At 41.2% G+C, this 17,483-nt stretch overlaps 1 protein-coding gene across 3 annotated transcripts in view; it reads right to left on the bottom strand.

The window, feature by feature from the left end:
* The window catches only part of POU6F2 (POU class 6 homeobox 2), a 503,614-nt gene that overhangs the window by 125,769 nt on the left and 360,362 nt on the right, over positions 1-17,483 (bottom strand). For all 3 annotated transcript variants that reach the window (XM_010364247.2, XM_010364248.2, XM_030932918.1), the window contains one exon: positions 10,333-10,697. In XM_010364247.2, the coding sequence (XP_010362549.1) occupies positions 10,333-10,697 (365 nt within the window). The remainder of the gene's footprint in view (positions 1-10,332; positions 10,698-17,483) is intronic.

Raw genomic sequence — 17,483 nt, 5'->3', positions numbered from 1 at the left:
CGTGCCCCTCATTCCTCATACAAGCACAGATAGCTTTCACTCTCCAATTCCTACTGATCTCTCTCTCCCTCTGTTATTTATTAAAATGTGCAACAGAACAAGAAAAGGAAAAGATTATCCTGCCATGCAAGATGGTACGCAGGAGGCCAAGGTTAAATGCAGCATTTGGTTTCTTAAGCTTCTCTAATGTATAGGTGTGGAAAAGCAATCTGGGACCAGAGCTTATAGCAGTGACTCTCTGAGGATAAAAACTTGACTTTAATTTGGACTCTCTGGCTAAGATAAAATCTGCTTCTGCTATCATTATCCCACTTATGTTTGTCCTCCACTCTCTTTTCACTCTGCCACCCAGCTGAGTGGGACGAAATTAACCTGACCTTGAAGAATACTCAGAGAATCTTCAGGACCATCGAGTTTTCAATAGCCAATAAAATTCCAGAGGCCTACTAACATTGAGATTATAGACTCATGGGCCTGAAAAAGACCTTAGACCACACAGATGAGGGAAATGAAGTCCAGAGAGCTAAAGTGACCCATCCCAAGTTATAAGTTAGTTGGAGGCAGGGTCAGAATTAGAAAGGGGACTCAAGCCCTCTAGTTACTCTCTTCCACCCACACCATGACTGGGCTCCAACCATGCCCAGCACATCTCCAGACTACTCAAGAGGGAATATATGCACAATAGGGCTTTTATAAGATGTCTGAAATTTTACCAGTGCAAATAAAAACTCCCAAGGAGTTTTCTTTTCAAGAAAATTCTTCTTAAAGGTCATAGAAAGGAGGCTTTTATTTTACCATTCTTATACTTATAGGGTCTCTATCCAGATTAAAATTACATATTGAAATTTTTTTTTTTTTTTTTTTTTTTTTTTTTTTTTTTTTTACCTAGATCATGTTTTTTTGCCCCAAAAGATTGCTTCCATTTATGTTTCTGCTTCTATCAAACATAGTCTGTATTTTTAGTTTCGGATTCAGGTACAGCCTGTGGACCGTGGGTTTGAGCAAAAATAAGGAGTATGGACTGCTCTCCATCCTGGCACCCAGGGACTAAATTCAGCTCACAGTGCATCCTGTTTGTCCCACACACTGTTTTTATAAATTTGAATTTGGGTTTTACAGCCAAGATTACTTTACTTATTTACAGGGACTGCCAGGCCCTGAAGACCTCTGCCCTTGCATTTCCTGTTTAGAACTTCTCTCCTCAAGCCACCTGGGCAAGAATGAAGCCATGGGTGGGTGGGTCTTGAATCTCAATGGAGAATCTATAGACAGACCTCCAGGGGCCAGCTTCTAGAGTCTGCTTTAGACCACCAGACCTCCTATAATGCTGAGTGATCACAATTAATAAACAAAGTGATCCCCCTACCTGGGCTTCTTTGAAGGGATAACATTTAGACTCATATCTGTCTTAAAACAACAACTTGGTTTTGTAAATGTAATCCTTTTCATGAAATTGAATAAAAGGGTGAAATAAAACGACACTGCAGTGTTGCAGAAAAGCCCGGTAAGAGGTATTTGGAGACTTTTTGTTTAGAGTGTTACTACCCACCAACACTATTAATTTCTTTTCATCTCAAGAAATGACCTCAATGGCCGAATAGGAACAGCTCCAGCCTTCTGCTCCCAGTGTGAGCAACACAGAAGATGGGTGATTTCTGCATTTTCAACTGAAGTACCAGGTTCATCTCACTGGGGCGTGTTGGACAGTTGATGCTGATCCATGGGTGCAGCCCAAACAGTGAGAGCTGAAGCAGGGCGAGGCATCACCTCACCTGGGAAGCAGAAGGGGGAAGGTAATTCCTTTTCCTGGCCAAAGGAAATGGAGACATACAACACCTGGAAAATTGGGTAAATCCCACCCTAATACTGTGCTTTACCAAGGATCTTAGCAAACGGCACACCAGGAGATTATATCCCACACCTGGCCCAGAGGGTCCCATGACCATGGAGCCTCCCTCATTGCTAGCACAGCAGTTGGAGATCTAACTGCAAGGCGGCAGTGAGGCTGGGGAAGGGGTGCCCACCATTGCTGAGACTTAAGTAGATAAAGCCGGGGGGAAGCTCGAATTGGGTGGATCCCACTGCAGCTCAAGGAGGCCTGCCTGCCTTTGTAGATTCCACCTCTGGGGACAGGGCATAGCTAAACAAAAAGCAGCAGAAACCTCTACAGATGTAAAATTCCCTGTCTGACTGCTTTGAAGAGAGCAGTGGTTCTCCCAGCATGGAGGTTGAGATCTAAGAACAGACAGACTGCCTGCTCAAGTGAGTTCCTGACTCCTAAGTAGCCTAACTGGGAGATATCCCCTAGGTGCAGACCGACACATCACACCTCACACGGCTGGGTACACCCTGAGACGAAGCTTCCAGAGCAAGAATCAGACAGCAACACTCACTGTTCAGCAATATTCTATCTTCTGCAGCCTCCGCTGCTGATACCCAGGCAAACAGGGTCTGGAGTGGACCTCAAGCAAACTCCAACAGACCTACAGCTGAGGGTCCTGACTGTTAGAAAGGAAAACTAACAAATAGAAAGGACACCCACACCAAAACCCCATCAGTACATCACCATCATCAAAGACCAAAGGCAGATAAAACCACAAAGATGGGGAAAAAGCAGGGCAGAAAAGCTGGAAATTCAAAAAATCAGAGCACATCTCCCCCGGCAAAGGAACGCAGCTTGTCGCCAGCAACAGAACAAAGCTGGACAGAGAATGACTTTGACGAGTTGAGAGAAGAAGGCTTCAGTTGAAACTTCTCAGAGCTAAAGCAGGAACTAAGTAACCAGCGCAAAGAAACTAAAAACCTTGAAAAAAGAATGGATGAATGGATAACTAGAATAATCAATGCAGAGAAGACCTTAAAAGAACTGATAGAGATGAAAACCATGACACGAGAACTATGTGACAAATGCACAAGCTTCAGTAACCGACTCAATCAACTGGAAGAAATTGAAGATCAAATGAATGAAATGAAGCGAGAAGAGAAATGTAGTGAAAAAAGAGTAAAAAGAAATGAACAAAGCCTCCGAGAAATATGGGATTATGTGAAAAGACCAAATCTATGTCTGATTGGTGTGCCTGAAAGTGACGGGGTAAATGGAACCAAGTTGGAAAACACTCTGCAGGATATCATCCAGGAGAACTTCCCCAACCTAGTAAGGCAGGCCAACATTCAAATTCAGGAAATACAGAGAACACCACAAAGATACTCCTCGAGAAGTACAACTCCAAGACACATAATTGTCAGATTCACCAAAGTTGAAATGAAGGAAAAAATGTTATGGGCAAACAGAGAGAAAGGTCAGGTTACCCACAAAGGAAAGCCCATCAGAATAACAGCAGATCTCTTGGCAGAAACTCTACAAGCCAGATGAGAGTGGGGGCCAATATGCAACATTCTTAAAGAAAAGAATTTTCAACCCAGAATTTCATATCCAGCCAAACTAAGTTTCATAAGTGAAGGAGAAATAAAACCCTTTACAGACAAGCAAATGCTTAGAGATTTTGTCACCACCAGGCCTGCCCTACAAGAGATCCTGAAGGAAGCACTAAACATGGAAAGGAACAACCGCTACCAGCCATTCCAAAAACATACCAAAATATAAAGACCATCGATGCTAGGAAAAAACTGCATCAACTCATGAGCAAAATAACCAGCTAATATCATAATGACAGGATCAAGTTCACACATGACAATATTAACCTTAAATGTAAATGGACTAAATGTTCCAATTAAAAGACACAGACTGGCAAATTGGATAAAGAGTCAAGACCTATCAGTTTGCTGTATTCAGGAGACCCATCTAACATGCAGAGACACACATAGGCTCAAAATAAAGGGATGGAGGAAGATCTACTAAGCAAATGGAAAACAAAAAAAAGGCAGGGGTTGCAATCCTAGTCTCTGATAAAACAGACCTTAAACCATCAAAGATCAAAAGAGACAAAGAAGGCCATTACATAATGGTAAAGGGATCAATTCATCAGAAAGAGCTAACTATCCTAAATATATATGCACCTAATACAGGAGCACCCAGATTCATAAAGCAAGTCCTTAGAGACTTACAAAGAGACTTAGACCCCCACACAATAACAACGGGAGACTTTAACACCTCACTGTCAACATTAGATGGAACAATGAGACAGAAAGTTAACAAGGATATCCAGGAATTGAACTCAACTCTGCACCAAGCAGACCTAATAGACATCTACAGAACTCTCCACCCCAAATCAACAGAATATACATTCTTCTCAGTACCACATTGCACTTACTTATTCCAAAATTGATCACATAGTTGAAAGTAAAGCACCCCTTAGCAAATGTAAAAGAACAGAAATTATAACAAACTGTCTCTCAGACCACAATGCAATCAAACTAGAACTCAGTACTAAGAAACTCAATCAAAACTGCTCAACTACATGGAAACTGAACAACCTGCTCCTGAATGACTACTGGGTATATAACGAAATGAAGGCAGAAATAAAGATGTTCTTTGAAACCAATGAGAACAGATACAACATACCAGAATCTCTGGGACACATTTAAAGCAGTGTATAAGAGGGAAATTTATAGCACTAAATGCCCACAAGAGAAAGCAGGAAAGTTCTAAAATTGACACCCTAACATAACAATTAAAAGAACGAGAGAAGCAAGAGCAAACACATTCAAAAGCTAGCAGAATACAAGAAATAACTAAGATCAGGACAGAACTGAAGGAGATAGAGACACAAAAAACCCTCCAAAAAATCAATGAATCCAGGAGCTGGTTTTTTTGAAAAGATCAACAAAATTGATAGACTGCTAGCAAGACTAATAAAAAAGAAAAGAGAGAAGAATCAAATAGATGCAATAAAAAGTGATAAAGGGGATATCACCACCAACCCCACAGAAATACAAACTACCGTCAGAGAATACTGTAAACACCTCTATGCAAATAAACTAGAAAACCTAGAAGAAATGGATAATTTCCTGGACACTTACACTCTCCCAAGACTAAACCAGGAAGAAGTTGAATTCTTGAATAGACCAATAGCAGGCTCTGAAATTGAGACAATGATTAATAGCCTATCAACCAAAAAAAGTCCAGGACCAGACAGATTCACAGCCGAATTCTACCAAAGGTACAAGGAGGAGCTGGTACCATTCCTTCTGAAACTATTCCAAACAATAAAAAAAGAGGGAATCTTTCCTAACTAATTTTACGAGGCCAACATCATCCTGATACCAAAGCCTGACAGAGATACAACAAAAAAAGAGAATTTTAGACCAATATCCCTGATGAACATCGATGCAAAAATCCTCAATAAAATACTGGCAAACTGAATCCAGCAGCATATCAAAAAGCTTATCCACCATGATCAAGTGGGCTTCATCCCTGTGATGCAAGGCTGGTTCAACATATGCATATCAATAAATGTAATCCAGCATATAAACAGAACCAAAGACAAAAACCACATGATTATCTCATTAGATGCAGAAAAGGCCTCTGACAAAATTCAACAGCCATTCATGCTAAAAACTCTCAATAAATTCGGTATTGATGGAATGTATCTCAAAGTAATAAGAGCTATTTATGACAAACCCACAGCCAATATCATACTGAATGGGCAAAAAATGGAAGCATTCCCTCTGAAAACTGGCACAAGACAGGGATGCCCTCTCTCACCATTCAACATAGTGTTGGAAGTTCTGGCTAGGGCAATCAGGCAAGAGAAAGAAATCAAGGGTATTCAGTTAGGAAAAGAAGAAGTCAAATTGTCCCTGTTTGCAGATGACATGATTGTATATTTAGAAAACCCCATCGTCTCAGCCCAAAATCTCCTTAAGCTGATAAGCAACTTCAGCAAAGTCTCAGGATACAGTATCAATGTGCAAAAATCACAAGCATTCTTACACACCAGTAACAGACAAACAGAGAGCCAAATCATGAATGAACTTCCATTCACAGTTGCTTCCAAGAGAATAAAATACCTAGGAATCCAACTTACAAAGGATGTAAAGGACCTCTTCAAGGAGAACTACAAACCACTGCTCAGTGAAATAAAAGAGGACACAAACAAATGGAAGAACATACCATACTCATGGAGAGGAAGAATCAATATTGTGAAAATGGCCAAACTACCCAAGGTAATTAATAGATTCAATGCCATCCCCATGAAGCTACCAATGACTTTATTCACAGAATTGGAAAAAACTGCTTTAAAGTTCATATGGAACCAAAAAAGACCCCACATTGGCAAGACAATCCTAAGCCAAAAGAACAAAGCTGGAGGCATCACACTACCTGACTTCAAACTATACTACAAGGCGACAGTAACCAAAACAGCATGGTACTGGTACCAAAACAGAGATATAGACCAATGGAACAGAACAGAGTCCTCAGAAATAATACCACACACCTACAGCCATCTGATCTTTGACAAACCTGACAAAAACAAGAAATGGGGAAAGGATTCCCTATTTAATAAATGGTGCTGGGAAAATTGGAGAGCCATAAGTAGAAAGCTGAAACTGGATCCTTTCCTTACTCCTTATATGAAAATTAATTCAAGATGGATTAGAGACTTAAATGTTAGACCTAATACCATAAAAACCCTAGAAGAAAACCTAAGTAATACCATTCAGGACATAGGCATGGGCAAGGACTTCATGTCTAAAACACCAAAAGCAATGACAACAAAAGCCAAAATTGACAAATGGGATCTTATTAAACTAAAGAGCTTCTGCACAGCAAAAGAAACTACCATCAGAGTGAACAGGCAACCTACAGAATGGGAGAAAATTTTTGCAATCTACTCATCTGACAACGGGCTAATATCCGGAACCTACAAAGAACTCAAACAAATTTACAAGAAAAAAAAACAACCCCATCAAAAAGTGGGCAAAGGATATGAACAGACACTTCTCAAAAGAAGACATGCATACAGCCAACAGACATATGAAAAAATGCTCATCATCACTGGCCACCAGAGAAATGCAAATCAAAACCACAATGAGATACCATCTCACACCAGTTAGAATGGCAATCATTAAAAAGTCAGGAAACAACAGGTGTTGGAGAGGATGTAGAGAAATAGGAACACTTTTACACTGTTGGTAGGACTGTAAACTAGTTCAACCATTGTGGAAAACAGTGTGGCGATTCCTCAAGGATCTACAACTAGAAATACCATTTGATCTAGCCATCCCATTACTGGGCATATACCCAAAGGATTACAAATCATGCTGCTATAAAGACACATTCACCCGTATGTTTATTGCGGCACTATTCACAATAGCAAAGACTTGGAATCAACCCAAATGTCCATCAGTGACAGACTGGATTAAGAAAATGTGGCACATATACACCATGGAATACTATGCAGCCATAAAAAAGGATGAGTTTGCGTCCTTTGTAGGGACATGGATGCAGCTGGAAACCATCATTCTCAGCAAACTATCGCAAGAATGGAAAACCAAACACCTCATGTTCTCCCTCATAGGTGGGAATTGAACAATGAGATCACTTGGACACAGGAAGGGGAACGTCACACACTGGGGCCTATTGTTGGGAGGGTCTGGGGGGAGGGATAGCATTAGGAGATATACCTAATGTAAATGACGAGTTAATGGGTACAGCACACCAACATGGCACATGTATATGTATGTAACAAACCTGCACGTTGTGCACATGTACCCTAGAACTTAAAGTATAATGAAAAAAAAAAAAAAGAAATGACCTCACCCAAATATACCACACAACCTACTTACACTTACTTTTTTCTAAAGATATGGGAGCATCCGCACAGTTTTAGAAATAATTGTTGTCTTCTAAAGTTTTGTTTTTAAAGCAAAAAACCTAATTGACTGGCTTTCCCTGATAATCTACATTGCATAGTTATAAACTAATATCTTTCCAGCAGATTTTTGAGTAATGTAAAAAGATAAAGCCCACATGAAAATAAAAGACTGTAAAATGAAATTTAGGCTACCATATATGAATTTAGTTGATCTTTATTCCCTTAATAATTTTCAGACAAAAACACTTTATAAAGATCATTACTTTGGACAGTTAAACATCCTTGCAATTCCTTTTAAACAGTTTTCTTTTTAAAAAGTTTAAACATTCCATGTTCCACAAACTCAAAAAGCCTGCAGCTAGTGTAAAAAATTTTTTTAAACCAAAAAATTCTCCATTTCCTTTATACATGCCTGTGGTAAAGGAAAAAAGTCATTTTATGCCTACTGACACAGATTTATTCAAAATTAGTTCTGTATCTGCTCCGGAATGTTAAAAAAAAAAAAAAAAATTGTACCAGGTCACTCATTTGGTGGTCATCTGTTAGATCCACAGAAGTTAGAGTAACAGCTCCTCTATATTTAAATGTACTCTAAACATTTTATTAAGTTTATAAGTTAAAACTTCAACAATGAAAAATTAGTATATTCTCTCAGTGTTTCAAAGAAAGAAATGTAGCTCTGAGCCTTCATTTGTTGTAAAAACAAAACAAAACAAAATAGCCCTGGGATTTCCATGAGAAACTGTTAGGAGAACTTTTGGAAATTCTCCTAAGTTTATTTTCCTAAGGCTGAGTGGTCACTTCATCTAAAGTCCTGTCAACAGTCATTCAACAGGGATTGTCTTCACTGGGATCTCACAGGCTGATAGAGATTTATAAAACACTGACAGTGTTCAGGGAAGGCTGAGGTCCACAGAGCTCAAAACTTTCACCTAATAGGAAGGAATATTGGACTACATAGGACAACTGGGGACACACCTAAGCAATTTCATTCCTCAAGGAAGGGCAATATTTTTCTTTGGTAATTTTACCTATTTTGGTGCCTGGGATAGAGAAATTAGATGGTATGTAGGTACATCTAATGTAAGTATTCTTAAAAAGCATTAAATTCATTTTTTGGAATAATAAAGTTGAATCCCAAATGCTGCCAACATTAAGGTTGCTGTAATCATGCTTTTTGTAAATTTGATGACATCTGCTCTCTCGGTAGCTGTCAAGTGGACAATGAAGAAGTTTTTGGCTCATGTTCATTTTAGTCTTGTGTCAAAGGTGTTATGTTGTCTCATCATCGTAAGATTTGTACAAACACATCTTTAAACTCCACTCATGTAAATGTTCAAATTGAAAGTAGCCCTGGCCCAAGTGCCCAGGAAAACACAATGACTCATTTCTCCGAAATGTGTTCATTTCTAGGAATGCTTTGGGCCACCACTGAGAATCCAAATTGAAAGAGATAAAGCTGGGGAGAGCCGGACTGACTGAGGTTCATGCCCACCACTATGGCAGGGGGATGAGATGGCATTTGAAACAGGTCCACAGGTTGCTCACTCTGTTGGACTTTGTCACAGTACTACAAATACACGGAGTCATCTGAAATCTCACAGGGAAAAATGTCATTGTGCAAGTCAAAGAATGGATGGCTTGGCTGAGTTATTAATTTCTGGATCTGATATGATGACATCACAGTCATTATGTTTTGAAACTAATTTATTTTAAAGACACCTAAGTTAAAAATGGTTTTCTGAAGTTTAAAGTCATATATATATTATATATATATATAAATTATACATATATAAATTATATATATATATAAAATTTACGAATGCACCTACCATTCCTTCTTAATAGGTAGGTTATAGATGAGCTCTCATGATTAGCCTGAAATATCTATTTATGATGCCCTCAGCCTCACAGTAATAAAGTAAGCCTATGGAAGTTTTATTCCTTTATAAAGATGCATATTGGTTGAGGCTCTTGGCATGAATTTAGAGTACTTGTTAGTCTGCGGAGTAATGGTTGGAATCTGGGACATAAGACTGGGGCTAAATTTCTTTGCCCTCCTAACCCCAGAGAGTCTTTAGAAAAATAGAAACAAAAGAGCACAAAGTACTTAAGGTGAGACACTGTTGTATTCATAATATAGAGAAATAACCACCATGCCTCATGGACAGTAGATGCAGTTCTCCACGGGGCTACAAAACTGTGCTAGTAATAATTTTAATTGGATGCTCTCTTTGCTGCCTTCAAAAAGTATCATAAAATGGAATTATTACAGGCTCCAAGTGCACTTATAGTGCTGGCCTCTCACAGAAGGAAACAGATACCATTTATCCTTAGGAGGGCAACAGAAATGGGCTTCTATTTGTTTCGTTTACATGCATCCCCGGTTGCCTTCTAGTTGCTGCTTCTTCCCTATGTCTAAGAGATCAATTTGAATTAGACGCTGCAGAACTGGATGCTAAGTTTTGCTGGCCCTCTGCCTTTGGGGATGGCACCACCCCATGGAAAGGTCCTTGGTGCTCCTGGGGGCGGATGGGAAGCACAGGGAGCATACCTGTAGAGGATTGGGTGGCGTGAGCGGTGAAGGCAGGCCATGTCCTGGAGACTGACTGGGTTTCTGCGGGGGGCTGGAACTCTGCTGGGTTGGAGATGGTTGGTTCTGGTTCTGGGGGTGGGAGTGGGGTTGGTGCTGCTGGGGCTGAGGTGCCTGTTGCAGCTGAGATGTAGGAGCTGGCGGCTGCTGAGAGGCGGGTGGTGGCTGCTGGGGTGGGGTGGGCTGTGACGGCTGGTGCTGGGACTGCGAGGGCGCCTGCGGGGCTGGCTGCGGGTGCTGGTTGGTTGACGGGGGAGGCTGCTGCTGCTGCTGCTGCTGGAGCTGGAGCTGGAGCTGCTGGAGCTGGGAGTTCAGGGATGAGGTAGCTACAAGGAGAGAAAGCAAATGTGGAGTGAGATAACATGACAAAGTGTCTTGCTGGGTCTTGACAGCCTGTCCAGTGCAAGCGGAGGGTTTCCTTTAGAAAATTGTTGTCCTCCGCCCCCTGAAGCTCTTTGGTATTTAAGAGGGTCTTGAGGCACTGGGAGAACTAAGGTCACATTTGGGGAAAGTTTAGTATTTTGGGAGGACCAGCATATAACACATCAGGTATTACTTTAAAAGGTGGTGAACAATGTAAGCCAAAGATGTGTGGTAGGAATGGAGATTATTTTTTAATTACTTTCTCTTTTCCTTTCCATACTGCATGGGAAATACACTCATGCTTTCAAGATTTCATTTAGATTTTTGAAGTCCAACCAGTTTAGTTGTTTTGGTAAGTGTTTGACTGGAGTTAATAACAAAAAACCAAATTGTTTGCAATTGCCTTTTCATCCATGATCAATATCATTAATGGTATCATTTTCACTTGCTACTTCAGACCTCCATCCAGTTGCTTATACATCTTAGTGTCAAATTTCTAACTTTTTTTCTTTTTAAATTCAAAAGTAGTACATGCTTCTCCATTTTGCAGGGTCAAAAGCATGAGTCTGAATTTTTTGCCTACTTATTAAAGAGAGAGAATCCCTAAACTGGAAGGATGATAGCAGGCGACTGTGAACCAAATAGTGTGGGGATTAGACATCAGCACCGAAGGACAGGACAGCACCTAAGGACTGAGGGAATGAAATCATCTTTTAGGATCTTGTTATGAGAAAGGTAGAGTAGTGGGAGAAGGTGTCTTAGCACAGAGCATGCAAAATTTGTTCTCACATGCTCATGCAGCACTGAACAATTTCTGCAGCAGGAAGCTAGTTAGTTTGACCTACGAATGGTCTAGAGATATTTATGGCTAAAAACCAAGTTCACTTTCTTTTTTTGCCTAAATCTCAATCTAAAAGCTTTCTAACAAGTCCATGAACAAATAAATATTTAAGGATCAATGTCAAACCCACAGGCCTTAAAGGAATGTGTAGCTGTATTGATGAAATGATGCGACCATTCCCAGGGGTATCAAATACCAATTCTGTGATCTCACATACCATGTAGGGCTTCCAACTTGGTCCAGTTGGGGTAGCAAGTCCTCACTGGGCCATTAAACTACTCTAGGTCTGTGCAAGCAGTCCAGTGTGTGGCCTGCCTTGTGTGTAGAGCCAGGGTGCTCTGGGGCTTGTGATGTGATCTTAGAGATAGAGGTGGCAGGGGGGAGGCCTGGAAAGTACCCCAGCATCATCCCGTTTATTAGACCTTTTAGAGAAAGGCCTGCTTTTGCCATTTCCCCCTTTCTTCTGTTGTATAAAATCACATTTTATCAAAGATCTGGGAGCCCCACTCAATTCTGACATCCCCAGATCTTCTGCAGTCTGGAGGTTCCTGGGGCAGTGGAGCCTGATCTCTCCTTCTAGTAGAGTTCCAGACTTCAGGGACCTGATTGCATCTGGCCTCCTGCCTGATTCAAAGCAAGCCTAACCTGATGTCTTTCAGGTGGGGGCACATATGTCAATGCTTATTTCCATGGTTGTCTTAAATACCATACTGTTTCATTTTGGTTAGAAAAGCATTTATCTAAATCAGCATTTAGAAACAGGAAAGTCTGGGAATATTGGCAGATAGCTATTGGCAGACGGGTAGGGGCAGCAGACCCTAACCTACTAATGAGCCCTGGGCCCAAATATGTCTCCCTTCCTCCATGTCTGTAAGTTCATATTGCTTGGATATTTGTTTTCTGTAACAGCAGCTTGACTGGAAAGGCATAAACCTAAGTCTTTGAGTTACATAAACTAATTTGACATCTGCAAGCAAAAAATAACAGAGAATAAAATATATTCAGGTATGTACCAGATGCAAAGGAAAGCAGGAGGGGTATATATGAATGTAACTTGGGTCTAAAAAACACCAACGCCACCTATACACTAACAAGAAAATGAGAGTTAAAAAATGTGAAAATATGGTGCCTTGAAATGGCTCATTGCATAAAGCATAGCGAAATATGGACATCGAAGAATGAGAAAACAAGATGAATAAAGTTAGGAAGGTTCAAGGATGTATTAATATTTGAACTACAAAGAATGTTTGCAGATAAAATTCTGACCCTAAGCAGGGAAGGTTAAAGACTTTACTTTCTTCCCTGGTATTTATGCCCTTTTATGTGGTTTCCTCTCTGTCTTGTTACTATACATGACATAGGCCAATGTTAAATGTAAAATTTATGGAAACAACAGCTATGAAAGGAAAAGGGATGCACGGAAATACATTATGAAAATTTAAAAATTTAAGATTTTGAAAAAGAAATACAAAACAAAATGTCATCAAATCAAATTACCTAGAGAGCAGAGAGAGTTACGGCAAAGCCAGTGTCTTGAAACTTTCCAAATAAATAATTTAATATGACATAGGAGTAGCCAAGAATCCTGCATTTCTCAACTTGTTCAGTTTCTATATATTAGCTGTAAATTGTAAATAATTTCTCATATTGAATCTTTGTTAAAAGTTTCCTCAGTAAACCCCTACACATAAATGGAGCCACATCATCAGAGGTATCAGAATTATGTCAGATGGGATTTACACAAGAAAAGTCAAAAGCACTTGAAAAGCAAGTCCGTGGAAGATTCTGGAAAAATACAAATGTGTCCTATACTTGGCAATGTACGGAAAGCCAAATGGTGCTCAAATGCTAAAGGAAGTAGGATTTCTAGCAACACCCTAACCTACTTTATGCCAAAATATAAGATCATACTATTATAATCACTCTAGTCGGTATCTCCACTTCAGCATTTACTTGGACTTCTCAGGCTCAGGCAAATGTGGGCATGACTGGCAAACTGGTGGATTGGGTGTGACAGCCTGTTAGGAAGGAGCACGGCCATTACTCACTGCTGTTCACCCACCTCTGGGTATTTCTGAGAGCTGGAGTAGCCTCACCCAGCTATGTTTACAGAGGGCAGAAAACCCAAGCTAACGAGAAAGGAAGCAGCAGGGCTTATCACTTAAAGTGACCAGGAATCCTGGAAAGAAGACTTGTGGTAATGCTTATCCAAACCCATCCTCATCCCAGTCCCCGCAGTGCAAACCTGGTCCTAAGGAGAGATAGAACACACCAAGGAAAAACAAAAAGAGTAACCTTGAAAATATGACACTAAGCGAAAGAAGCCAGACAGACTTGGCCACATTCCGTTTATATGAAATGTCCAGAATAAGTGAATCCATAGAGACAGAAGGCAGAGGAGTGGATGCCAGGCTCTGAAGGTGGAAGGGATGGGGAGGAGCTGCCAGTGGGTGTGAGTTTTCTTTTAAGGTAAAGAAATAGTTCTGAAACTAGACAGTGGAAATGGTTGGACAGCATTGAAAATATACTTAATGTCACTGCATCGTACACTTAGTTAATAGTTAAAATAGAAGATTTAATAAAGTGGTAAATAAAGTGGCAAGTTGTACGTGATGTGTATCTTACTACAAGAAAAGAGCTGTTTATATTCACACACTGGGGACCAAGTTACATTGCCTTGGGAAGCCACAGGGCAAGAGCATAATTCTCCTCTGCTCTTCATGGTTTTATGGTCCTGAGGGGTCAGGGCAGCCACCAGCAAGGGCTGTCCTGGTGGAGCCACAGGAGAGACTTGGCCAGGATGCCGGCACAGGGAGAAACACACTGTGCCCACTGGAGAGGCACAGGTTTGGCAGGGCAGGGCGTTGGGAACTGTGGACTCGTTTCTAAGTGCACACAAGACCCCACCCCAGTGGCTTTGAGAAATGCTGGGGAAGACTTGGAAGCTGGACACTGCGCAGACAGAGAACAGCCAAGGAAACTTGGGTTAAAAGTAAGACAGTGCTTCATAGTTTGAAGATACCTTCATTTAATATGACGGATTAGCTTTTCAAGACAACCGTATGGATAGATGGTGTTATTGCCATGTTATACACATAGAACTCAGTCTCAGAAAGGTTAAGTGATCTTCCCAAGTTTACACAGCCAGTGAATACCCTCGGCACTTCCCAAAACCTCTTACGTGACAGGATTATCTGTAATGATGAGGTAACCTATTTTCTCCTAAGGGTTTGATCAAAGATGACTGCTCACGTTCAGAAAGATGCCCTCCAAGGCTGTGCTTGTGAGAGGAGGTGGCTCAGGTATCTCATTATTGAGCCTAAATTGAAGGGTCTGCTCGTTCAGCTCCTGGGAAAATGTACAGTTGTACCTCAGTCCTACTGCAGGCAAATCATTTGTTTTAAGCCTGCTGATGAGAAATGTCAATGTATGTTTTCAAGACAAAGATGCTAATTTGAGTATGAGGCACGAGTTATTATAAGGAACAGAGAAACGTGGCTGGGAGAAGTGTGGTGGTTGCAGGAAGGGAGGTGAGAGGTATGAATGGAAAGGAGGTGGAGAAGGCCATGGTACATGTTATTCACACCACTAGTTTACCTTGATGGTAAGAAAATGCTTCCTCCATGCTTAAGACATAGGGTGGCAGCAGCACTGTGCTCAGGCCTCATGCCAGTTTAAGGAAAATAAGTAGGCATCAGCTTACTTTGTCTACAGAACTCTGTGACATGTTGTCTCTAGAGTATCCCCAGGGTGGCATCTAAGAGTTCTCCAGCTGGATTTGTCCCTAACTAGGGGAAGCAACTCCCAGATCAGCCCCAGTTGTAAAGAATCAATGGGCCTATGGAAAAACCTGTGTTCCCTGATGTAGCCTTTGCCTCCCTAACTCTGTATTTATTGTGTGCTTTTGCTCCCCACTAAGGTCTCTAGAAGAAGAAAAACCAGGAATCTTTGAACAACCCAAAAGGAGGAATCTGAGTTAGTAAATGGAACATCCACACATGCCCATTAGGTAAGAATACCTCAGGGAGCTGAACCAAGGTTGCAAATCAGAAACCCTTTCTGGTGTCCTCAGTTAGGGCATCCCTAGCCTGCACCTGCAGATGGAAGTTTTGCAAAGTTGATGGGAAAAGGTAGATGGCTGGGGACTGGGGATTTTGAAAAAGTGTAGAAGGTGAAAACTTGCTGGGAGGTCTGCCTTTATTCTCTTTTTTGTTAATCTTTCAAATTTTAGATTCAGGAAGTACATTTGCATGTTTGTTACGTGAGTCGATTGTGTATAATAGTGGTCATTTGGCTTCTAATGTACCCATTCCTCAAATATTGAACATTGTACCCCAGAGGTAATTTTTCAACTGTCACCTGCCTCCAATCCTCCCCGTTTGGGAGTCCTCAGTGTCTACTTTCTATTTTTATGTTCATGTGTACCCAGAACTCTGCCTTTATTCTTGGCAACAACGCCCGAAACAAAGTCAATTCTGCCCCAGAAATTATGATGTGTGACCATGTCACATATGGTCAGTGTTATCAGCTCTAGCAGTGTTGCTACACATGTCCTTAATCTGTCTTTTTGCTTCTTTTGCATTTAAGGCGGAGATCTAAGTGTCTCTTGAGATGTCAGGGGAAAATAAAGAGATAAATTCTTCCAATGAAAACATCCCTACACATTTCCTTGCATTGTCTGAGCCACCCAAGCTTCTTTCTTAAGGTGGATTGTTTCTGCCAACCCTAGCAGCCTATCTCAAATTGTGGACCAGAATCACGAGCGGAGCTTGTTAGGAAATTAGATTCCAGAGAGTAGGGCAAAATCTGCATTCTAAAGACCTACCTTAGGGGATTGGGAGCCATTACCCTTGGGGCTCCTAGCAGTCCTACAGGGAGCTGCAGCAAATGGGGAGAGTGCGACTTTTCCCTTGACTTTCAACCAGACCAGCTTGCAAACGCGGCTCCCCAACACTGAGACTATTTTTGTTTTTATTGTTATTTTTATTTTGAGACAAAGTCTCACTCTGTCACCCAGGCTAGAGTGCAGTGGCACAATCTTGCCTCACTGCAACCTCCGCCTCCTGGGTTCAAGCAATTCTCCTGCCTCAGCCTCCTGAGTAGCTGGGACTACAGGTGCGTGCCACCATGCAAGGCTAATTTTAGTAGAGATGGGGTTTCACCATGTTAGCCAGGATGGTCTTGATCTCCTGACCTCATGATCTGCCCGCCTCAGCCTCCCAAAGTGCTGGGATTATAGGTGTGAGCCACCATGCCCAGCCTGAGACTATTTCTTTTAAACAAATTTTTCTGCCATTAGAAAAAAAAAAAAAAAATTGAAACAAGATCATTGTTTCAATTTGATCATTGCTAGAAAGAAAAGAAATAGACATCTGGAAATAACCCAGTGTTCTTTAGTGCCTTTTGTTTTGGAAATTAGGGCAATTCACCAACCACTACTGCCTTTGTTGACATTTTAGGGCACACTCTTACTGGAATGTTTTAGGACAGGTTAAGTCTGAGACATAACATTAGCTTTTAGATGCCTCATTAAATAGGAAAGATAAAAAGCGAAGGATGAGTGCTCCCTGTAAAGCAGAATGAAGAAGCTATGCAGGACTACCCCAGGAGAGCTGCACCTGCTCAGCAAACTGTTGGGGGCAGGGGCTAAGGACTCAGAGGTGGCAAGTCCCCCACGAGTCCCAGGGGGTGCTTGCTGAGGTCTCTTTAGGGAACAGCTGACTTCCCCACTATTTCCACCTGCAGAATAACCCCACCTAGGCCTAAAATCTCAAAAAAGTAAGAAAAAGAAGTTGAGAAAACATTCTAATGTGGATGTGGGCACCCCAAAGTAAAGTGCTTCTCCTCTCACCCTAAAAGAGCCAGTCAGCCTACAATCTCACCCCAAAACACTGAGCTCTCCATTGCT

The sequence above is a fragment of the Rhinopithecus roxellana genome, chromosome 6 (assembly GCF_007565055.1).
Source record: "Rhinopithecus roxellana isolate Shanxi Qingling chromosome 6, ASM756505v1, whole genome shotgun sequence".
Classification (NCBI taxonomy): domain Eukaryota; kingdom Metazoa; phylum Chordata; class Mammalia; order Primates; family Cercopithecidae; genus Rhinopithecus; species Rhinopithecus roxellana.
This window is presented reverse-complemented; position numbering and strand designations above follow the sequence as displayed.